This window comes from Nakaseomyces glabratus, chromosome G (genome assembly GCF_010111755.1).
Source record: "Nakaseomyces glabratus chromosome G, complete sequence".
Taxonomy (NCBI): domain Eukaryota; kingdom Fungi; phylum Ascomycota; class Saccharomycetes; order Saccharomycetales; family Saccharomycetaceae; genus Nakaseomyces; species Nakaseomyces glabratus.
The window spans coordinates 765,038-788,621 of record NC_088957.1 but is presented as its reverse complement, the minus strand read 5'-3'; the positions used below and the strand labels follow the sequence as shown (position 1 = coordinate 788,621).

The window sequence follows — 23,584 nt, the reverse complement described above, 5'->3', positions numbered from 1 at the left end:
CCTCATCACCTAGACCCCCAAAAAACCCAAACCCACACGCACGCATTGATAGATATATACTTTCATATGTACTTAAAACCAACTGTAATGATATAATCAAAAACAAAAGTATATGCTACGTCTACATCTGAGAAGTACTGTTGCCATCCAAATAATAAACAGTAAATTTTAATTACTGTTCGCATTCGATATGCGGCAGATGGCACAGACATAGAGGCAAGACCACTCGATGTTCATCCCTTAGCCCTGCTGCAAAATACGTCATCTGCTGCACATCACTTGCAATTGACATCCAGTGTATTAATAAAACAATAACATCAACAATACCTATGTTTACGCGTTTCGCGTTCTATATTTTCAATTTTCTCTAATTTCACATTTGGCTGGAAAAATAATTAAGGGCATCGAGCTTTTACGCGTACGCATCCTGTGCTCCAAAGCGAAATGCGATGAGCCATTGCCTCTGGCCCCCCCACTGATCACAATTCACTCCCAGGAGCATCGAATTTCGGGCTATCATATATATTTGATGTGGTAACTCCTGGACACAAAGCGCATACCCAAGCACTGGAGCAAATCAACAAGGCAAACTTGCGATAATGACTATGCCGACTACACCAAAGGCAAATAAGAAGAAAGTGGGTAATACTGGCTCGTCCCAGAAGAAACTGAAGCAGAGCACGCTGCTGTCGTTCTTCTCGAAGCAGACATCACCCAGTGTCTCCAAGAGCAAAACTAAAGTATTTCCTAGCCCCAAATCAAGGGAAAGCGAGAAGGAGGACCAGAAATCCCTATTTGTAACAGATGAAGACACAAAGGAAAATGTATCAGAAGTTGCACAACCTGAGCCAGCGACTGAAATATCAAAAGCATCACCTGTTGCGTCGGTGGCTGTTGAAAAGACCCCAATCAAGGATGATAATATCAAAGTCAAGGAGGAATCTACCGAGCAAAATGATGATGACACTAAAGATACTCAAACAGTCGGTAGAGTACGGAAGAGGGTTGTGAGCTATGCGGAAGAAAGCGATAGTGAGGATGATATTACCGTCAAGAAGAGAAAAAGAACACCTGTTAGTGATGATGAAGATAGCGATTTCAAAGCAGATGCAGTTTCCGACGCCGACAATGACGATGATTATAAATCTGATAAGAGTGCAGTGAGCTCAATAGGCGGCTTCGATGACAGTGATGATGACGATATTCTAGCATTAACAACTAACAAATATAAGAAACCCAAGGCTGCTGCGCCAAAGAAGGTGGTACAGCGCATTACTCCACCGGCGGCAAAACCTAAATTCACAATGGCCACAACAGGGCCCAAGAATAACACATTCAATAAACAAAACGAGGAAAGATACCAATGGCTAGTAGATGAAAGAGATGCCCAAAAAAGGCCCAAGGATGACCCTGAGTATGATCCTCGTACCCTGTATATACCATCATCAGCTTGGAACAAGTTTACACCATTCGAGAAACAGTATTGGGAAATCAAGTCAAAGATGTGGGACTGTATCGTATTCTTTAAAAAAGGTAAGTTTTTTGAGTTATATGAAAAAGATGCCTTTTTAGCAAACGCCCTTTTTGATTGGAAACTTGCCGGTGGTGGGAGAGCTAATATGCAACTTGCTGGTATACCAGAAATGTCTTTCGAGCACTGGGCATCGCAATTCATTCAGTTGGGATACAAGGTAGCAAAAGTGGATCAAAGAGAATCGATGCTTGCCAAAGAAATGAGGGAGGGATCGAAGGGTATTGTAAAGAGAGAACTACAATGTGTTTTGACAAGTGGTACATTGGTTGACGGGGATATGATACATTCTGATTTAGCCACATATTGTTTAGCTGTTAGAGAGGAACCATCGAATTTTTATGACATAACACAGCCGAGCTCTGCTACATACACTAAGATATTTGGTGTCGCTTTCATTGATACATCTACAGGTGAGGTTCAAATGACAGAATTTCTAGATGACGAAGAGTGCTCGCGCCTTGACACTCTAATGTCACAGGTGAGGCCGAAGGAAGTTATTATTGAAAAACATAACCTTTGCAATCTGGCAAACAAAATAGTTAAATTTTGTGCCGCTCCAAATGCTCTCTTCAATTACATAAAGCCTGTAGAAGAATTTTACGACTTTGAAAAGACACACAATGAGTTACTGGCAAATGAGGAGGCATACTTTGGTACAGCAGATGGGTGGCCTAGCGTGTTGAAGAACTATTATGACTCTAATAAAAAAGTGGGATTTTCTGCATTTGGAGGTCTTTTATACTATCTAAAATGGCTAAAATTAGATGAAAGTTTGATATCAATGAAGAACTTCACTGAATATAACTTTGTTAAGTCACAAAATACAATGGTCTTGGACGGTATATCTTTACAAAATTTGGAGATATTTAGCAATTCATTTGACGGAAGTGATAAAGGCACACTGTTTAAATTATTTAACAATTCGATAACTCCAATGGGGAAAAGAATGATGAGGAAGTGGCTAATGAATCCACTTCTTCTGAAAGAGGATATAGAGAAAAGACAAGATAGTGTCGAGCTGCTGATGAATAACCATGAATTGAGAACAAAAATCGAATCCGTATTTACTGGACTTCCTGATCTCGAAAGATTGCTGTCAAGAATTCACGCAGGCTCTCTGAAAGTTAAGGATTTTGACAAAGTAATCACTGCGTTTGAGAATATTTTACAAATGACAAAAGAAATTGAAAGTAACGAGTTACATGGCGCTTTAAAGTCATACTTTATCCAAATTCCAAAACAACTAGAAAATGAAGTTCAGCACTGGGAATCTGCTTTTGATAGGAGAAAGGCTGTTGAAGAAGGTGTTATCATCCCGGAAGTTGGTGTTGAGCCTGATTTTGACAAATCATTGGAAAAATTAGAGGGACTAGAGAACGAATTGAATTTATTATTAAAAAGTTATATGAAGCTATTAAAAACTTCCAATTTGCAATATAAGGACTCTGGTAAAGAAATTTATACAATTGAAGTGCCAGTCAGTGCCACTAAATATGTGCCAGCAAATTGGGTTCAAATGGGTGCTAATAAAAATACTAAAAGATACTACTCAGACGAAGTTAGGGTTCTAGCCAGATCAGTTGCTGAAGCCCGTGAACTACATAAAACTTTGGAGAACGATCTTAACTTCAGGTTATGCAGAAAGTTTGACACGCAATATTCAACTGTCTGGATGCCAACGGTAACTTGTTTAGCGAATATTGACTGTTTGCTAGGATTGGTTAGGACCTCAGAATCTCTTGGAACGCCGTCTTGTAGGCCAGTTATATGTGATGAGGTCGATCCATCTACCAAGTGCAAAAAACAAGGATTTGTTGATTTCAAATCTTTACGTCACCCATGTTTTAATCTCGACAGCCGAGTCAATAAAGATTTTATCCCTAACGATGTCACCTTGGGTAATAAATCACCGAATATTGGTTTACTGACAGGTGCTAATGCAGCAGGTAAGTCGACAGTTCTACGGATGACATGTATTGCAGTGATAATGGCACAACTTGGCTGCTATGTACCAGCTGAATCTGCAAGCTTAACTCCAATAGATAGAATTATGACTCGTCTTGGCGCCAATGATAATATTATGCAGGGCAAGTCGACATTTTTTGTTGAATTATCTGAAACTAAGAGAATACTTGATCTAGCAACAAATAGATCATTATTAGTTCTTGATGAGTTAGGAAGAGGTGGCTCATCCAATGACGGTTTTTCTATTGCAGAAAGTGTTCTACATCATGTGGCAACACACATTCAGAGTTTAGGATTTTTCGCAACACATTATGGTAGTCTTGGTTTGAGTTTTAGATCTCATCCTCAGATTAAGCCAATGAAAATGAGCATACTGGTCGATGAAGCGACAAGGAATGTCACTTTCCTGTATAAGTTGGTGGATGGACAGAGTGAAGGTTCGTTTGGTATGCACGTTGCATCAATGTGCGGTATAGCAAAGTCAATTGTTGACAATGCGCAATCAGCAGCAGATAACCTGGAACATACTTCAAGGTTAATCAAAGAAAGAAAGGAAGCGTTGCAAGGGCATGCTGATCCAGGTAGTATGGTTCCTCTTGGTCTACAAAGTGATTTTACTCGATTGGCGTTCGGTGATGGTTTGAATAACAAATCAGTAGGTACAGGTGAAGGTGTTCTGGTATATGATAATAACGTCAAATCGAATGTTCTTCGCATATTATTTAATATGATTGACAGATTAGAGGATTGAGTTATAAAGGTTTTTATTTAAGTTAATTTTATCAGAAATAGATATATGTTGTTCTTTTTTTTTAATTTTTTATTAATTGTAATGGCAACCAAAACTTAAATTCGTTTTTACCTGTCACATTGGTATTATTTAAATAGATAATGAATAATGTTTCTGTCGACAGGGAGTTTTCTTCTTCAAGTGCTGACTAACATGGTCCTTTCTTTTGAACCCTTTAGAACAGATAGGACAGTTATATGGTTTTTCTGCCGAGTGAACTGAGTTTCTATGTCTAATTAAGTGATAAGATGACGGGAAGTTATGATCACATATTTCACAATAAAAATATTTGAACCCATCTGAATAACGGATTTTAGAGTTGAATATTTGTCCCAAGCTTTCCACGTTCTTCGAACTTTCATCATCTGAAAGAAATGTTTCTTCAGGAACTAATAATGAAAATCCAGATGGTTGAGGTAGTAATCTGAGCTTCTTCGCAACTGGAAAAGTAGATTTTGTGTTTGTTTGAATTTTTGTCTGAAAGTATCTTATCTTAAACTTCAAGGGTTTTCTAGATTTGTTAGGATATTTGCCTCTCTTCACACATTTTCTCTTGGGCTTAGTTGAAAAAAGTACCATATCTTCACATTCAGAGTTGTGATAGTAGTCAAGGTCAGATGCTAACCAGTATATGACTTCTTTATCATCTGTTACCTTTTCCTTGTAAATCGGTTTCATTGTTTCAAGTTGTCTTTTTATGAACTCTGGTATTGAATTTGCTAGTTTTATGTCATGAGGTGTTAATGATTTAGTCATATCTGTTGGTGGTGTTGATACACATAGCCTAGTTTCAGGCGAATTCGTTTCAAAGTTTTCTGAATTACTTGATTTATTTAGTAATGTCTTCACTTGGCTAGTCCAATATTTATTATTTTCACTCGATAGCCAATAGTGTTCCAATCCATTGTCCTGTGACATATGAAATTGCTGATTCAAATTCTCATTAAAATGTCCATATATGTCTGAATTTGAAGATAAGATCTGGTCAAATACTGTATTAGTTTGATCGAATTTCCCACAAGTACATAAAGCTGGGAATACATGCTGGGCGGTAAAAATGGTTTGATCACATTTTATTGTTTTCTCCATAACAATAGAATATCCATAATGAAAAACGAAGAAACATGTTCCAGGTTTGGAAATAAATAATTTACCTGATTCCTGTACCATGGTTTTATAAGGAATATTGGCTCTTTCAAGAAAATCCGGACCAAAACAATACTTCTTATGTATATAGAAAGCATTGCAGGTCTCTGATCCCTTTGGCTCAAGCTTTTTTAAATAACTAATTAATGAATCTCTATTACACCCTTCAACAATATACCATTGAATTGGCGTCCCAAATAAATTAAATATTAGATGATATTGATTGACAGTGTCTATCCTCCATGGAATCTGCGTTCCAAAACAACATAACTTTATTTTCTCTTTGCAGTCTGGCCTTTCAGAAGACAAAATATATTCCAGATCATACAACTCTTTATTTATTTCATTCTGAGGTACTGTTTTGTCTAAAATTAATGATGAATAGTAGGAAGTGTATGCATATTGATGCTCCCAAAATATGTTTTCCAATTTTTTTGTAACTGCTGGGATTTCAACAAATGAAAAATTCTCTGCTACTGACAAGCTCATGCCAAAGTCGAGAATACCACTTGTTGAGCATTTTTTCTTTGAGCGCTTTCCTTGATCCATCATATCGATCCAAAAATGATAATCTATTTCTTTCGGAACTTCAACAATATTTGGCACATCCTCACCAATCACATGCTGAAATACTGTAGTAATAAACTCGGTATCATAAATTTCACCAAATTTATCAAATATGTAACTGTCCAGCAGCCTGACTTTCATAACAGGACTTTTTTCATATATTTGAATATTATTTTTTATCATATCCTCAAAATTATCATGATGATGTAGTGATTGTTCGAGAAACTCATCTTCCAGCGTATTAAAGTTCTCCATATGTTATTATTTAAGATTTTTTTTTTTGTATTAATATTATTATACAGTTTTATTATATTTTTTAGCAGTTGTCTGATTTGAGTACATCCAGAATAATAAGGACATAAGTGCGAACACTGGTAACGCCATTGCAGATTTTTATCTAGATTAATTCCTTGTCAAGTTTAGAATACTTCCAGTTAAGAAACGTATTTTCCTCAATTATTGAGTCATATTGTTTCTATACCATATACAACCACAAAAATAGGAATAGCTAAATTCCCTTTTACAGTTTAAATTTATTCACTCTATCGAAAGAATATAGAAACTCACAGATGCAATAGCATTCAAATCTATCACTATCTAACGTCAGATAATTCACCCATACTAAAATTTGCCAACTTTTTGCCGGATATAGTATTCAGCATATTTTGTAAGTGAATATGTTCATTTAAAAAGCAAACAAAAAGAGTACCATAAATAGATATTAGATTAAAGAAATGAAATAATAATCATATCGATCATTAGTTGCTCTTGGATAATATACAACCTGATAGAGAATATAAAATATTAATATACAGTAACGAGAGTCAGTTTAAAAATGTCTGAATAAAAAAAAGACTATAATATGCAATAAATGGAACCCATGAAGCACCAGGACTTGAAAATTAACTCCTCGAAGGGCCAAAAAGTAATAGAATTGAAAAAAAAAACAAATAAAAACAGAAAAATAATAACAAAGCAAAGGTTCAAAACCAGTATTCACATTTTGGGCTTTAAATCATTATCGGCAATTCAATATATATCACACAATACATCGCGTATTGATATGATAAGTTACAATTCATAGTAAGGACAACCAACATTTCAATTAGTTCGAATTCAATAAATTTTCAGCGTGAGTAATACCAGGAAGTTCAAGAGAAGCTCTCGCTCTTTCTACAGAAAAGCGTGTATCGAGTTGGTTGGTGGCCAGCATATCTTCTCTGGTGCGATCCAACGAGGTTCTATTACTTGCTCTAGAGTATGTAGAAAGTCTCTTTTGATTGTCTGTGAGTATTGTGTTTCTATTAGAGTCCTTACCGAGATAATATTTCAAGATCTCATCACCAACACCAGACTCATATTCACTTTTCTTGCCTGAATCATTCATACCTTTTCCAAGTTCCAGAGGAATTTCTTCAGACAAAATATCTTCACTGGATGAGCTACTCGTATTGGAATTAGAATTGAACTCCTTAGATTCTGCGCCAGAAAACACACGAATATCAGACATAGCAATCTTATGAACCTCCGGGTCAGTAGGATCGTACTTCTTAGGGAATGAATCAAAGTCACCCCGACTCCACATCTCCCTAATAATATCAATATCCTTAGGATAGAAGTAACGCTTGAAAACATCTAAAGTAAAACGAGGCAGCAAACAGAACATAATACCAACAAACAACACTGCCCAGAAAGTGGGGGTGCCAAACACTCTAGCAGCACCATGATAAAATTCATTGCTTCTAGAAGCACTTGACCAAATACCGGTCCATGTAAAGAAAATCATGATAGAAACACCAACAAAAAATGAACAGAACACATCCCAGTGCTTTTGCTGAATTAGAATGTAAAGATTACAGGAAATACATGCAATTGCTGTTACAGGCACACCAACGTAATAACGGTGATCTAATCCTAAACCATTACTTGTAACTATCATGTGACGGCGGTAAAGCAAGTAAGGGAAGAAAAAGGCTATAACTGATTGATATAACCCGTCCAGCATGTACCACAAAAATTTCGTTTGACTCCATTCCTTTCTCAGTATACCAACTCTATAAAGTTGTGGGAATACCAAGGATATGGTATCACTAACGTCCTGATCGAAAATACCCAGTAAAATAACTGGAATAGAAGTGAAAGCCAAATTGTAAAATGTCAGGTAAGTATATTCAAACAAATAAGATCCATCATAATCGTTATAAATTCCGAACCAAAACAGAGCCAACGTGAAAATCATGTTCTTGTAAAAAAACTGTGGGATCATTTCAGCCAATCTTTTATAACACCATTTTCCATGTACCAGAAGCAATCTAGTCAAGTACCTGAATTGACCAATTGCATAATCTGATGACATAACTGCTTGTCTACCTTCTTCACCAGCAATACCGACACCAATATTAGCAGATTGAATCATGGCGACATCATTAGATCCATCACCAATAGCAAGAGTCATGACATCCAATGTGTTTTTGACAAGTTTAACAACAGCAGCCTTCTGTGCCGGAGATACACGACAACAGAGAACAGATTTACAATTCTTACAAAGCAAAAGAAACTTACGTTTCATGTCTTCAGTAGATAGTGCATACTTCAGGGCTTCACCATCAATAATGACGGCAAATTCACCTCTAGGTATGTCATGTTCAGCTTTTGCCTTCTTTAGTTCCTCCTCAGATCCTGCCATTCCGAACTTATCATGTAGATATTGCGAAATCAATGTATCAACAATATCTTTAGGTGTAGCGCCTAAATCCTCAACATCAGGGCCTGTCGTTTTGATAACTAGTAGTTCCATATCGTTATTCAGCAGATTACATGAAAAACCAATATTAATAGCTGTCTCGACCTTGTCACCGGTCAAAACCCACAATTTAATACCAGCCTCACCTAGCAATGCAATAGAATCAGGAACACCATCTTGTAGACGATCTTCTATTGCTGTACCACCCAAAAGTATCAAATGTCTTTCAATCTCATCAGAAACTTTTTCTAATTCCTCTTCTCTATCAACAACAGCAGCAGCTGCAATATCATATTTCTTATTCCAACGCTCATACTCTTCCCAGGACAGCTCTCTTTGAGCCAAACACAGTGTTCTTAGACCTTCAGTAGCATATTGTTCAAGATGGAGAGCAGTTTTTTCCAACAGAGATTCTTCATTTAGACCAGTCTTATCCAACCTAGAATATATAACTGAATCAGCACCTTTACAAATCAACAAGGCCTTTGGTTTACCATTAGCATCATCACCTGGAATTTTTACAATACAACTCATCCTCTTTCTAGAAGAATTAAATTCTAATATATTTAGAATCTGGAATTCTTTTTCAATTCCTTGGACTTCCAATACCATACCTTCCTTAGTTTTTTTTAGGAAACTAAAACCCATGTCTCTGGCTGTAGTTACAAGCGCTGCTTCATCTGGTGATTGTGCTTTTATTTCCAATTTAGCAGGATCTTCTTTACTTGGCTCTGTCAACACAGAATGACAAAGAGCCAATGCAAGCATGAAATGCTGACATGACTTTTGTTGGACGCTACCAGATCCACCTGTCAAATCGTCAACAAATTCCTTAGAGACAAATGTGACTTCATCTTCATAAAATTGTGAATTTTTGGCGAGGTTTTGTAACTTATTAATCATTTCCTCTCTATCTCTCTTAATGCCTTCCTTCTCAATCTTACTTTCATGAGCAACGTCTACACCTTGCCTTTTTCTCAAACCGGCCAAAGCTTCAGTGTAAGCCCTACCATAAGACACACCATTTATCGTACACTTCTTAAATTCCATAACATTCTGGGTTAATGTCCCTGTCTTATCTGAGAAAATATACTCAATTTGACCGAGATCATCAGAGATATTCCAAGATTTAGGTGTGCATGGATAATCTAACTTTTCATTGTACATCATAACATCAAGGTATATAAATATAGCCTGAGCTGTTTTGATGATTTCGACGGAAATGTACAGAGAAATAGGGACCAAAGATTGATACAAGATAACTGCAACCCAAAACGAAACAAAACCACTTGTAGCGGAACCACCGGTCCCTGTACCGAAGTCAAAAAAGTCTCTTGATCTCGGATGCTTATTATGATAGATACCGTTGTACAAACCAGCAATGAAACACAGAACGAATAACAATGCAAAGTTAAACAAAACGGATAAGTTTAGTTCTTTAGATATTCTAGATTTCTTAGTCGGAGTTACACCAGCATTCAACATGATTTTAGTATCATCACCAGTAAATGCTACGACACCCATAGCCCATTTAGTATTTCTCAAAGTGCAACCACGAAGCAACAAGTTGTTGATATTAACAGGTTCATTCTTTAATTGATTATCTTCTAAACTGTTCCACCTAAAGTTACCTTGGTAGGAATACAAATTTGCATGTGGACCTTCACTCTCTATCCAAAATCTTGTCCGAGCAATATCAATCGAACTCCTGATATCAGAAGTGCATTTCATGGATTGCCTAACTTTTAGATTTGTCTCTCCATCTAAGTTTTTTGTTTCGACATAACACGCTCCGTCAGAGTCGGAAGTAGATAGTAAAATAATATCAGCGGGAATCTCCTCATTGTTATGAATTCTAACGATATCACCTACTTTCACATTTTTCCAGTAGTCTTTGGAGAATCTCCATTCCATGTCCGTTGGTAAAGTCTTATTTATTAATGTGTCTTCATTCTGTTGGTAACCATTGATATCCGTAGAGGGCCTGAAGTCCATCGAAGGTCTCACGTCACGAGACATACGATTACTTCTATAAGAGTTCAAAGAGTTTCTAAACTTCCTGTTCAGGTTTTTCTTGTGATTTGCCATTTGACGTTTCCTTTGGGCTTTTTCCAACCGTCCTTTCTTTGTCAAGGTTTCTCTACATACCTGAACAAAACTAGCTATTATTCTTGAGTTAGCTTTCTTGAATCTTCTCCACAATGAGATATCATCAGCAGAGACGTTATAGTTCTCAATTCCAGTTAAGACGTGAGTCTTAGTGTTGTTGACTTCCAAATCTAATACTGTTCTTCTTGAATCCTCGATACCATCTTTAATTGCAGTGATAATAATAATAACAATCAAAGGCACAGCAGAGAAACCTGGGTTAGTGACACCAAAAATCTGGAAAGCACCCAAAATAATTAGAATCAAGAAATATATGTTCGCAAAATTGTGGAATTGTAACAAAATATTTTTTGGCAAGAAAGTAAGCGGAGTGTATTTCGTAGTTCTGATCTTATTTCTAGGATAGTTGGCCAAGGGTTTGTTATCCTCATCCAACATATCTTGCGGCAACGGCTGGTTGAAATAGATGTTCCTCAGTTCATCAGCTTTATTACGCATACCCGTTTCATCCGTAGCTTCATTTTCATTACCAATTAGTTCTTCTAAAGGGTCCTGAATATTCTTCTTGGCCCATTTCAAAGTCTTTGATCTGCCTATGTCGTATCTCTTAAAAGATTTCCTCCTGCGCTGTGTACCCCATCTCAGTCTTTTGATCTGATCTCCACTCTTGCTTTCCCTGTTCTTGCCAGGTTGGGCCCTTCTCTCTAGATCATCCGGACCAAACATAAGCACTCTGTTATCATCGTTAAACTGACCATTATCGCTTCGCCCTACAATGGGGGTAGGCTCCATGGAATAATCATCGTCCATATCATCCTCTTCCTTGTATGGACCATCCCCGAACTCATCATACACAGTGGTGTTTGTATCCTTCACGTCTTCCTCCATCGGCACCATCTCAACGTCCTGAAACCGATTGCTATCATCGAACGGCGAACTTATCGGCTCCTTACCGCCTACACCATCTTCAAATGGCGACCTTGACGGCATGTGTACTGATGTTTTCAATTCTATTCAGTTGGGCCTTCCTTTTGCAGTTCTCGGAGCTTTTGCTTCACGTATAAAGAATCTTTGATTTGTTTTATCTTATAGTGGCTTTATAAAATATCTATGGATCATAAATATATTTCAAAGTGGGATCATCTTTCTTTTCCCCCAACAAATTTTTTTTCTTCCCCTTCTCCTTCTCTCTTGACTCCATATCGCCAACCATGGGCACAGAGCTTACGTGTTGCAATTCCCAAGCGGACATCGCCCGCGTCCGTTCACCATCGCATCACCTTTGACAAGAATTACTTAACACCATTCCCTCCTCCACCCCTTTCCCATCCCATAGACAGATTTGTTGCACAACTACCACTTTCCTTACCCGTCCGTCCGCAACGTACTCTTCGCAGTCAAGACTTTATCCTGATAGAGTAGGCCAATACATCTGTGCTTTTTTCATTTTCACCAGATTTCGCCTGCATGTGGTGATTTACGCCTTTCTCGAGAAACGAGTTACCATTTTCTTCCCAGTTTTTTCTTTCTTTTTTTTTTGCTTCTCCCACTCACACACACTGGCACTAGCTTTGGAATATATAGATAGAAGAGCTTGGACAGTAGGAATCGCACAGATTATGGTGTAGAGAAGCGGATTTAAAGAAGTTATCTTAAGATAAGATAGGAGAAAAGGAGATGTAGGTTGCAGGGCCTTGTAGCAACAAAGCACGCCACTGATTCATGCACTGCTGCATTTTAATGGACATGTGAAGAAGTTGTAACTATCATTAAAATGCATCGATACCGTCCGCACTCACTGAACACTATATTTGGCTAATTGCTTACAAGGCCAGAAACTTTTCGCGTCCTTTCCCTATTCAAGAGAGTCTTTCGTGTCCGACACGTGAGGGTGGAGCTCGATGGAGAGTGTATGTGTGTGGTATACTCTATTGGGTTCTGCATAAAGTCTGGGGAATTTAACAGCCGATGCATTATCGTATAGTTCTTATTTATACTAATTTATAATATAGCCTTATGTATGAGTATATTAGATTATGGTAGTTTTTTTTGCCGTGCCAGTTCTATTTTGCGTATTGTGCAGTCCACTCTTTTGCAGTTTGCTTGGCTTTAGCTTCGTCCTTGATCCAGTCCTCTGCGACGTCGTTGGCTAAGGGGTCGTTCGGGTTTGGGCTTGCCAGAAGCGCTTGGATGGACAGCAGTACCGTCCTTATCTGTAGCGCGGGCGACCAGTTGGTTTTCAGCACGTCCAGGCAGATACGGCCCAGCCTGTCGATGTTTGGGTGGTATATCTTGGTCAAAAACCTCACCTTGGGCGCCTCCATAGGGTAGTCCTCGGGCAAATACAGCTCTAGCTTGAATATACCTTTCTCATATGGGGACTGGGATGGGCCTTCGATGGTGACGTCGAAGTACCTCAGGTTGTCCTCGTGAGGTTCAGCTGTGATGCCGGGAACCGGGTCGCTAACCAGCCTCTCGGTCTCTTTTATAATCCTCTTAGGTAAAGATGCCATACTTAAATTGGTAGAGAAAAAAAAACAAACTTGCTATGCTTCTGTTCGTATCCCCCACTTACACTTATCAAATAGGGACCCAAGAAATGTCTTCCACCCTATCCAACGGCGTTTCCACAGCTACTTATTGCTCGATTAACACTTTATATCCCTGAGTGCGAGCACCCCTCTGCTCCGTTGCTTTTTTCCTTTTCCCGGGACTCCTTCTGAAGACAGTGTATGTATATACGAAACACATCACATGAACTACATCTACATATACGTAAAGTGCACATGATATTAGCCGGGTAAACATATTATTATGCCTCCCCGCTTGCAGAAATGGCTATAGTTCTATAGTTCTATGGTTGTCTCTTGCCGCAAGACCTCATCGATGGCATTTCCATGTCTTGTGCTATAATGTTGGATTAGAAGGCGTGCATTGGTACGCAACTGGTGCGCACACAGAACCGTTTCTGCAGAGACGAAGATTGTTTAATGATTAACATAACCAGGATATATAAGTGGGATTTCCACCCTGGCTATGAACCAATAGGATGCCCATTACTAAGTGTGGGGACTTCTCGGGTTGAACACTGGGTTCTTATGAGCAGAGACGAGTGTGGTCATATGACACTTTAGTGTTCTTGATGTCGTATTATCTTCAACAACGTAATACAGCTTCCATTTTACTAGCCTTTTGGTGATTCTCTACTGGTATTTGACTGGAGTCCTAATGAAAAATTTTTCACTTGTTTTAGTGAAATTTATCACTGCGATTGTTTTGCGATGCCCTCAGTGAGTTTAATAATCAATAATATAGTAATACAAATACGAATACAGTTTTAGCTGTTTTTTTTGATTATATTTAAAAATTAAATACCGAGACTCTCTGGGATCAAGTGCTTCAAAAAACTATTATTTATTCTCTTCCTTTCATTATAAGCATAACTTGCAAAACAAAAAATAATAATAATAAGATTCTCTCAAATCCAGGCAACCTTATAGGACAAAGGAAAACCATTATACACAACTATTTATTGAGAACATGAGTGATAAAGGAAGTCGTATCGCCGTGGTGAACGCGGATAGATGTAAGCCTAAGAAATGTCGTCAGGAATGTAAGAGATCCTGTCCAGTGGTCAAGACCGGTAAGCTTTGTATTGAAGTGACTCCAACATCCAAGATCGCCTTCATCTCCGAAGTGCTATGTATCGGTTGTGGTATCTGTGTGAAGAAGTGTCCATTCGATGCCATCACTATTATCAACCTGCCAACCAACTTGGAGAGCCACGTTACACATCGTTACTCCGCTAACAGTTTCAAGCTGCACAGATTACCAACTCCAAGACCTGGCCAAGTGCTAGGTCTGGTGGGTACCAACGGTATTGGTAAGTCTACTGCTCTAAAGATTCTAGCCGGTAAGCAAAAGCCTAACCTGGGCCGTTTCGATGACCCTCCAGAATGGCAAGAGATTATCAAGTACTTCCGTGGTTCCGAGTTGCAAAACTACTTCACAAAGATGCTGGAAGATGACATCAAGGCCATTATCAAGCCTCAATACGTTGACAACTTGCCAAGAGCTATCAAGGGTCCAGTACAAAAAGTCGGTGAACTTTTGAAATTAAGAATGGAAAAGCCACAAGACACAGTTAAACAATACATCAAGACTTTACAACTTGACCACCTGCTGAATAGAGAAATTGGCCTGCTATCTGGTGGTGAACTGCAAAGATTTGCCATTGCTATGTCATGTGTCCAAGATGCTGATGTTTACATGTTCGATGAACCATCCTCCTATCTGGATGTCAAGCAACGTCTGAACGCTGCTTTGATCATCAGATCCTTACTAGAACCATCCAAATATGTCATTGCAGTCGAGCACGATTTGTCTGTGCTAGATTACTTATCTGATTTCGTCTGTATTCTTTACGGTGTTCCATCTGTATACGGTGTTGTCACTTTGCCATCCTCTGTTAGAGAAGGTATCAACATTTTCTTGGATGGTCACATTCCATCCGAAAACATGAGATTTAGAACTGAAGCTCTGCAATTCAGGATCGCCGACTCTGCAGCTGACATCATCGTTGATGCTACGCGTGCTTACTCCTACCCAGACATGAAGCGTACACAAGGTGATTTCACATTGAACGTCCAATCCGGTGAGTTCTCTGACTCTGAAATCCTGGTGATGATGGGTGAAAACGGTACTGGTAAGACCACTTTGATCAAGTTGTTGGCCGGTGCTATCCCAGCCGATGACGGTACTTCTGTTCCAAAGTTGAACGTCTCCATGAAGCCTCAAACCATCGCACCAAAGTTCCCAGGTACCGTCAGACAACTGTTCTTCAAGAAGATCAGAGCCCAATTCCTAAACCCACAATTCCAGACCGATGTGGTCAAGCCACTAAAGATCGATGACATCATCGACCAAGAAGTCAAGCACTTGTCCGGTGGTGAATTGCAAAGAGTCGCCATCGTGCTGTCTCTGGGTATCCCTGCCGACATCTACCTGATCGACGAGCCTTCCGCTTACTTGGATTCCGAACAGCGTATTATCTGTTCCAAGGTCATCAGAAGATTCATCCTACACAACAAGAAGACCGCGTTCATTGTCGAGCACGATTTCATCATGGCCACTTACTTGGCCGACAAGGTCATTGTCTTCGACGGTACCCCATCCCAAAACACAACCGCCACGGCTCCAGAGTCCCTACTGACCGGTTGTAACAGGTTCTTGAAGAACCTGAACGTCACCTTCAGAAGGGATCCAAACTCCTTCAGACCAAGAATCAACAAGCTGGACTCCCAAATGGACAAAGAACAGAAACTGTCCGGTAACTACTTCTTCCTGGACAGCAACGGTGTCTAGTCCCCTCCCTCCACCACTGCCCCACTTCCTTTTAATTCTATTTATTAGTACATACAGTGTATTTTATTTAAAGTAATCCAATCATTATACAATATGTGTCATTAGACAGTGCTCAGCTATTGGAAATGTGTCAAATGAAAAAAATATCTCCGTCGGCAGTAAGAGCGACCTGTCACAACAGCCCACAAGTATCCGACGGAGATGAATACTGGTGGGGTCAGAGTCAGCAACCTCCCAGAAATCCCCGCACCACTAACTTAGACTACATAAGCAATTAATAAATTTCTGCCAACCAATTTACTGACCGTCGGGATGTTAGAAAGCGTTAGATGGGCCCCTAGGGATGGAGGGGACCAAGAACAGAGTGCTAGAAGGTCGCAGCAAGAGACTTCCATTAGCGACATAGCAGACCCTCCATTTTATATGCTAAGAAACAGCAGTAGGGAACTTCTCACACTGCCCTTCCCAGTCTTATTAGGCAAACTGCACAGATTCCGACGGGGGAAGATGCCGATCTACTTTTCGCAGAGGGGCATGCAGGGGATGAAGGGCCGACGGAGCTGTTATGAGACAGATAAGTTATGATGAACCCCGAGAGAAATCGCGTAGGGTTGGGGGGGCAGAGGGAAGGGAAGGGAAGATGAGAAATAGAATTTTGAAGGAAAAAAAGCAATTCTTATGGCTGCGGGGTCTTCTGGGTTGGATGGGCAACACCACGGGTACTAATGGATTGGATAATGGGAGGGCCAGAGGGCATCGCACAATAACCCCGTGGGAGTGACTCAAGGTCCCTTCGGAAGCTGAAAATTTGATAATAAGCTCTGACTCTTCTTTGTAGAAAACATATATAAAGCAACACGCTCTCGATGGCATTGCAGGCATAGACACTGATTCTCGAATACAGATATACAGATAACATCAAAGTGAACAACAAATAACACCAATGATTTCTGAAGGTGCTGCTACTACGTTGGCTACGATTGCCACGGTGTGCTGGTGTGTCCAGCTTATTCCACAGATCATCTACAACTGGAGACGGAAGGACTGTACTGGTCTGCCACCGCTAATGATGTTCTTGTGGGTTGTCTCCGGTATCCCCTTTGCCATATACTTCTGTGTTAGTAAGGGTAATGTGGTGTTGCAAATCCAGCCCCACTTGTTCATGTTTTTCTGCGGTATCTCGTTTGTGCAGAGTTGCTACTACCCGCCATGCAGTCTTGCTGTGCGTAAGATTGTTGCCATTGTGGTTGGGATCATCGTTGTTGACATCGGCATGGAGGTTGGCTTCATCCTGTGGCTACGTCCTTTGTACTCCAGAGGTATTACTTGGCCCGACCTAATTTTCGGTATTATTGCTACCGTTCTGCTGGCTATCGGCCTTCTACCTCCATACTTTGAATTAGCCAAGAGAAATGGTCGTGTGGTTGGTATCAATTTCATCTTCTTGTTCATTGACTCCCTAGGTGCTTGGCTGTCTATCATCAGTGTTGTGGTTGGTAACATGGACACGATGGGTATCATCTTGTACTCCGTGATTGCTGGGTTGGAATTGGGTATCTTCTTGTCACACTTCATCTGGTGTTGCAGATTTAAGTGGTTCGGCAACCACGATCCAGAAGAGACTGACGCTGTCAGCGAGGAGAAATCAGTCAAGGATACCCAATACGACGAGAAGGATGGTTCATTGTCCAAGAATAAGATGGGCCACGATGCAATGTTCTCAAAAACAGAAGAAGTTAACGAAACAGACGAACCAAGAGATGATGTTTCCAGCTTCGACTACGATCTAGAAAGAAGACCATCGCACATGGAAAGATTCTCACAGAAAGTACACGCCGTGCACGGTGTAGTTATGCAAAGACCAGAGCAAGTGTATCACAATGTTGAACTCTAACAACTATCCTTCTAAATTGATTTTTTCAAACTCTTTCTGCATGCTACAAAACCTGTACTTTCTTTTAATGATTCTTTGATTTTCTGTCGGATTCCTACAAACCATATTCTTATGTTATTGTTTTATTTTATTTTTTTTTTTCTAACTCTCCCTAGCTTTATTAATTTTGATGTTGAATTGTCTATCAACTTTACATTATTTTTGCATCTATAGAATAGATACTATAATCTTATATATTGACATGTCTAAAATAAATCGTCCACTATAATTATTTTTACTTCATTCGCAGTACATATAATATTTTGTGTTTTCTATACATTGTTACAGATGGTCGATCATTTTTTCTGGTGGGCCAGCGAAAATCAAAAATCGCAGGGCCTGAAGAATTCTTAACTGATGGAATCGATGAAATGCCAAGAATTTAACGTCAACACATCGTTACTGTCAGCTATCTCAGCCTGTGTTTCAGCAAAGCACAACATCAATTGTCCCAGGCCAACTTGATCTTCCATCATACTTCATCTTCCTTTATCCTTTCATAGAGATTTTAAAGTTTCTATTAGAATTTACAAAGAATAAATACCGTTTGTTGTACCGTATAGGTTACGAAGCAATAATTACACACAAGCACAAAAAGATAAACACTCATTTTTGAACTTTTCTCTTCTGCTAAATCTCAACACCGAATGAGCAACTCTGAACACAGCACATCCAATGGCGTTGACCCATTGTCTACACCAGTGATGAATCCCATACGTGAGGAAGCTTCTTCACAATTTTCTGACCAATTGTACAAGACTCCATATGGTGAAGCTGCTGATGACATATCCTTGTCAGACTCTGCATCGAAGGCTGGGAATAGTATTAACAACAATACTGAAGCACTGGGTACAAGTACCGGACCAGGTAGAAGCAGGATAAAAGCTAGATCCTTACTGATGTCCCCTACTTTTGCGAGACCAAATTCGATGTACTCACAACGTGATGGTAACAACTCTAGCTCCAGTTTGATATATAACCCTACATTTACTTTTGGTGGAAATAATACTACTACTACAAATGAACAAGCATTTCATCCTGGCAACAATGTAACTAAGACGCCAGTCCAAGGAGAGAGCCGAAGAAACTCCCTGAAGTACATTCCCGGTACAAAACTTGCACCACCAACTTCGAGAAATAGGTCTCCAGTAAGACCATCATCACCGGAACATAATCATCTTAAGGTAGGCCCCCCAGGGAAAAGATCTAGCATGATGCTAGATTCTCCATTCAACTTTTCCTCTGCCCCAATCAAACCGCAATTGCCTAATGGATCCCATCAAACTCCACCTTCTTCTTCCTCTAGGGCTTCGTTTCGTAAAGGTCACAGATATAAGCATTCTTCTGTATCTATGAATTTTTTCCAAGAACCAGAAGTCAAAATACCACTTAATATCTCGAAATCATTACCTATACCAGATAGCGAAGACCTGATAAAAAATTTACCCTGGCCAAAAGCGCACATACAGCTAATTATCTCTCTTAGCCAATTTATTCTTTGCATAGCCGTTTTCTATCTAGGCAGAAAAAACAACTGGACCAACTTCATTACATTTTCTCACTTCATTGCATATGATATAATTGGTGCATTAGTAACTATACTAGTTGAGAATTTATCTCAGTTTCAAGTATGGTCTACAGGCACTATAACTTTCCCATTTGGCTTGAATAGAGTTGATGTCTTACTAAGTTTTGGTCTTGCAGTATCATTATGTTTTGTTGGATTAGATCTAGTTTTCCACATAATCGAAGAGTCTATAGTTTTGCTGGTTGAAACTAGAGATCACTCTTCAGACACTCACTCGGATATAGAACAATCGATACCTCATTCCCACCATGGTAGTTCTGAACCTTTTACTCTAGTTGGGTCAGATTATTCTACCTGGTATCTGACACTTTTAGTGAGCATTGCTTTATCCACATTATCCCTTTACAAGATTTATTATTCCAATACAAACAGTAAACTGAAAACAAAAAATCCTTTAATTACCATATCTTATGGTTTCTATCTGATGGTATATCCAGTGCTTGCTAATCAGTTTTACAATTTTTCAGATTATATAGCTACAATTGCTATAGCATTCTTTATCTTGCTCCATGGTCTTAAGATCGCTGAATGGACTGGTGTCATTTTATTGATGGGGCTTTCAACAACGTCATTACCTCCACTAGCACTCATTGATAAAGATGAAGAAAATTCGACAGCATCAACACAAGAAACGGTTAGTGAGAGAATATCGTCCCTAAGAAGGAACAGATCCAATACTTTAAATGCCTTTCAAGAAATTGACGATAAAACGAGCGGCTCTAGGATAAAAAAGATGTTTGGTATATTACATGAACACAAGACAGTAATTGAGCATGATGCATCCAAGTTTAAGTCAGCAATATTTGAAAAACTTGAAAATCTCCCTGAATATAAAGCAAAGTGTAAACTAGAATATCAAGATTTAATAGTCACAAAGGTAAATTTCAACTTGTACGTGGTCTTGATGAAGGTTAACATGAGAGGTGCTTCTAATGATGAAGAGCTACACTTCAGGCTAGCTTTTGATAAATGCATAAAGTCTATACTGCCTGGATCAGAAACAACTATTGAAATAGAGCGTTTGTAGTAGATATTCAATTTAGTTCAACTTAGCATTAATAATATAGAATTATCATAAAATGCAATGTACTGTATTAAAAAAATTGATGAAACTTTATGTAATTGCAGAGTTTCTGCTATGTAAAATGCCAAGTGTAACTACTTTTGTGTAAGATTCTTAAGTATTTCATTGTACTTATCAGATGTTTCCGAGTCAATTGAGGTAAACAGGTCTCTTGTTGGCTCAGATGTCCTAGCGTTTTCATCGCCATGCACTTTGTTATAGGAATCATTATAGGATATAGGTTTACAACCAGACACATCTCTGCTAATATCTTCGTCTATACTATCTTTCCAAAATTGTGCTTCACCTTTACCAACCAGCATGTTGTAGGCCTTACCATCTTTATTTGCTCTAGCTGTTCTACCACATCTATGTACATATTGTTGTGATGAAATTGGAACATCATAGTTTATGACGTTTGCTATGTTTTCAATATCGATACCTCTAGACATAAGATCTGTTGTAATTAAAACATTTGTTTGATTTGGTAAGGACTCTTTAGTGAAATCAGTGACTAAGCGACGATTTTCTGCCTTACTATTGTTGGAATTAATTGAATGCACTACAATTTGTAGTGTTGTCATATGGCCTTTAATTAGAGATTTTAACAAAACTTCTAGCTTCAATGAGGATTCATTAGATCTAACAAACACCAAAGTTTTTCCACCACTCAATTGTTCAAGTAATTTTAACAGATACAAAGGCTTGTAAACGCTTTTGGCAGATGGAATCTGTAGTTGGTATTCCTGCAAAGTAGGGGGAAGATTGTAGAGTTTTACTGAATCTGTAGCAAACAGAGTAGGATTGTATAACTGCAGATCATTCAATTTTTCTGTATTTGTTGTCAGCGTGGCACTAAAGACCATTTTGATGATACTACCCGGCATTTGATCAAATTTATCTGATTTGAACTTACTCATAACTTCAGGAATCCAATTCTGAAAGGATTGATTTAGTAATCTATCAGCTTCATCTAATACCAAGAACTTCAAGTTCCTTAGAGAAATTGAGCTATTTGTTAAATGATCTACTAGACGACCTGGCGTAGTAATAAAAATATCTGGCTCTGTCTTCAGCAATCTTTTATGTTCTTCATTGAAGGAGTTTTCTAGTTTGGAAACCGTAATAACTAAGCTTGTACCTTCTGCTAATTGAGACATGGTTTGAAAGACTTGATTGATCAACAGCTTTGTTGGTAATATTATTAGAACACGAAGTTTGTTCACTGTTCTAGAGGAAAGTGTTTGTATTATTGGGATGGAGTATGCTAATGTTTTACCAGAACCCGTTGATGCATTAACTAAGATGTCACCAATTCTTCTAGTAAAATTCTTTTTCGATGTCTTTAGTGTGAAATTTATTAGCTTTAGATATTGGTCTAGCATAGCGGTCTGAATTGGAAATGTACTTTTCGAAAAATACTTTTCGATATTATTCAACAGTTTTGGTGTAAGGTCATCACTATATTCTTCGAATGATTTAGTCATGCTATTATCATAGTGTACTTTCCTAGTGTCCCTAAATGCTGTGTTTTTCATTTCAGATATGTCCTTTACTTGTAGTTTCTTATCTCTCACCACTGCAGGTTGAGGAATCTGTGCTAAGTCATGTGCTTCTCCATCTTCTAGTATATCCTGTGTATTAGCCTCTTCCAGTGCTGATATTTTATCTTGTATGGACAGTGTCTTCTTGAACCTGGATAACACCGAGGTGTGCTTGCCATCATCATCCACATCTGCATCCTTGCTGGACACTTCATCATCATCAGAGGATGAAGAGCTACCTCCCATATCAAAATTCATTTCATCATCACTATCACTTTCGCTCTCACTTTCGCTTTCACTGTCGCTCTCACTTTTACCATCAACAGCCCTTGTTGTAGTCACATCAGTACCTGACTGCTCCTTAGATACAGCGCCAACCTCAACACCATCCTCTATATCCTGATCAGAATCACTACTTTCAACGTCATCGGGAATTGCTCTTTTCTGCGGTATAATCTTGGGTTCTTCCCGAACAACCTTTGTTGGGTCAAATCTTGCAGCAAACATGATCAATTCAAGTAACCAGTTGTTTACTCTGCTGCTTTCGAAATGTATTCTGCTTGTCAAGTAATGAATTAATACTCTACCATAAGCCTTTGTATATGAGCTCATCGCAAAAATTTTCAGAATTTTTCACGTTTTCACAGCGACCTGGAGAATGAAAAGGAAAGGAGCATGATTCAATGAATAGCATATATGAACCATTAGCAATACAAGTACTGTAAACACACATTCACACGCACCGATAGCATCTTATTACATATAGAAAACACAATGCATCCAACTGTGAGACTACTGGCTAGATCGGCATGGAAGGGCCCTAACATTGTTCCTCTGCCCATCAAGGAGGCCATGAATAAAGGTGTACCCATCAGGACTAACGCCAGGGCTGCGACTATTCTACCACAGTTTGTCGGTTTGAAGTTTGAGATACATAACGGTAAGGACTACGTGCCAATAGAAATATCCGAGGACATGATCGGCAGGAAGCTAGGGGAGTTTGCACCCACGAGAAAGAGATTCAGCTACACGCAAACCAAGAACAAATAACCACCACTACGCTATACTCATGTTAATAGAAACCACACAAACCTGTATATAAGAGGAATACCCCCTCAAGTGGCATATCTATAGTATATTTGTTTTGTAATTTCCACCATAATAAATTCGCACTTTCAAGCTATTGCATATGTGTGCCCTCGAGCACTGTAATTGAACAAATACATAACAACTGAATA

General features: G+C 38.9%; 9 protein-coding genes across 9 annotated transcripts; 5 read left to right on the top strand and 4 right to left on the bottom strand.

Annotated features, from left to right (window-relative positions):
- Nucleotides 1-599: 599 nt before the first annotated feature.
- Nucleotides 600-4,250, top strand: MSH6 (mismatch repair ATPase MSH6; the record flags this gene model as incomplete). Its single annotated transcript, XM_446716.1, has 1 exon — nt 600-4,250. The coding sequence occupies one exon, from the start codon at nt 600-602 to the stop codon at nt 4,248-4,250; it is 3,651 nt and encodes a 1,216-aa protein (XP_446716.1).
- Nucleotides 4,251-4,379: 129 nt separating this feature from the next.
- GIS1 (histone demethylase GIS1) lies at nt 4,380-6,257 on the bottom strand (the record flags this gene model as incomplete). The annotated part of the gene is made up of 1 exon (XM_446715.1): nt 4,380-6,257. One exon carries the CDS (start codon nt 6,255-6,257, stop codon nt 4,380-4,382), a length of 1,878 nt encoding a protein of 625 aa, XP_446715.1.
- An 850-nt stretch (nt 6,258-7,107) lies between these two features.
- Nucleotides 7,108-11,844, bottom strand: DNF2 (aminophospholipid-translocating P4-type ATPase DNF2; the record flags this gene model as incomplete). Its single annotated transcript, XM_446714.1, has 1 exon — nt 7,108-11,844. The coding sequence occupies one exon, from the start codon at nt 11,842-11,844 to the stop codon at nt 7,108-7,110; it is 4,737 nt and encodes a 1,578-aa protein (XP_446714.1).
- Nucleotides 11,845-12,917: 1,073 nt separating this feature from the next.
- On the bottom strand, nt 12,918-13,367 carry UBC13 (E2 ubiquitin-conjugating protein UBC13; the record flags this gene model as incomplete). Its single annotated transcript, XM_446713.1, has 1 exon — nt 12,918-13,367. One exon carries the CDS (start codon nt 13,365-13,367, stop codon nt 12,918-12,920), a length of 450 nt encoding a protein of 149 aa, XP_446713.1.
- A 1,027-nt stretch (nt 13,368-14,394) lies between these two features.
- RLI1 (Fe-S cluster-binding ribosome biosynthesis protein) lies at nt 14,395-16,218 on the top strand (the record flags this gene model as incomplete). Its single annotated transcript, XM_446712.1, has 1 exon — nt 14,395-16,218. One exon carries the CDS (start codon nt 14,395-14,397, stop codon nt 16,216-16,218), a length of 1,824 nt encoding a protein of 607 aa, XP_446712.1.
- Nucleotides 16,219-17,161: 943 nt separating this feature from the next.
- On the top strand, nt 17,162-18,112 carry ILT1 (Ilt1p; the record flags this gene model as incomplete). Its single annotated transcript, XM_446711.1, has 1 exon — nt 17,162-18,112. One exon carries the CDS (start codon nt 17,162-17,164, stop codon nt 18,110-18,112), a length of 951 nt encoding a protein of 316 aa, XP_446711.1.
- A 686-nt stretch (nt 18,113-18,798) lies between these two features.
- ZRG17 (Zn(2+) transporter ZRG17) lies at nt 18,799-20,766 on the top strand (the record flags this gene model as incomplete). The annotated part of the gene is made up of 1 exon (XM_446710.1): nt 18,799-20,766. The coding sequence occupies one exon, from the start codon at nt 18,799-18,801 to the stop codon at nt 20,764-20,766; it is 1,968 nt and encodes a 655-aa protein (XP_446710.1).
- Nucleotides 20,767-20,897: 131 nt separating this feature from the next.
- On the bottom strand, nt 20,898-22,853 carry DBP6 (putative ATP-dependent RNA helicase DBP6; the record flags this gene model as incomplete). Its single annotated transcript, XM_446709.1, has 1 exon — nt 20,898-22,853. The coding sequence occupies one exon, from the start codon at nt 22,851-22,853 to the stop codon at nt 20,898-20,900; it is 1,956 nt and encodes a 651-aa protein (XP_446709.1).
- A 267-nt stretch (nt 22,854-23,120) lies between these two features.
- RSM19 (mitochondrial 37S ribosomal protein uS19m) lies at nt 23,121-23,396 on the top strand (the record flags this gene model as incomplete). The annotated part of the gene is made up of 1 exon (XM_446708.1): nt 23,121-23,396. One exon carries the CDS (start codon nt 23,121-23,123, stop codon nt 23,394-23,396), a length of 276 nt encoding a protein of 91 aa, XP_446708.1.
- Nucleotides 23,397-23,584: the final 188 nt, after the last annotated feature.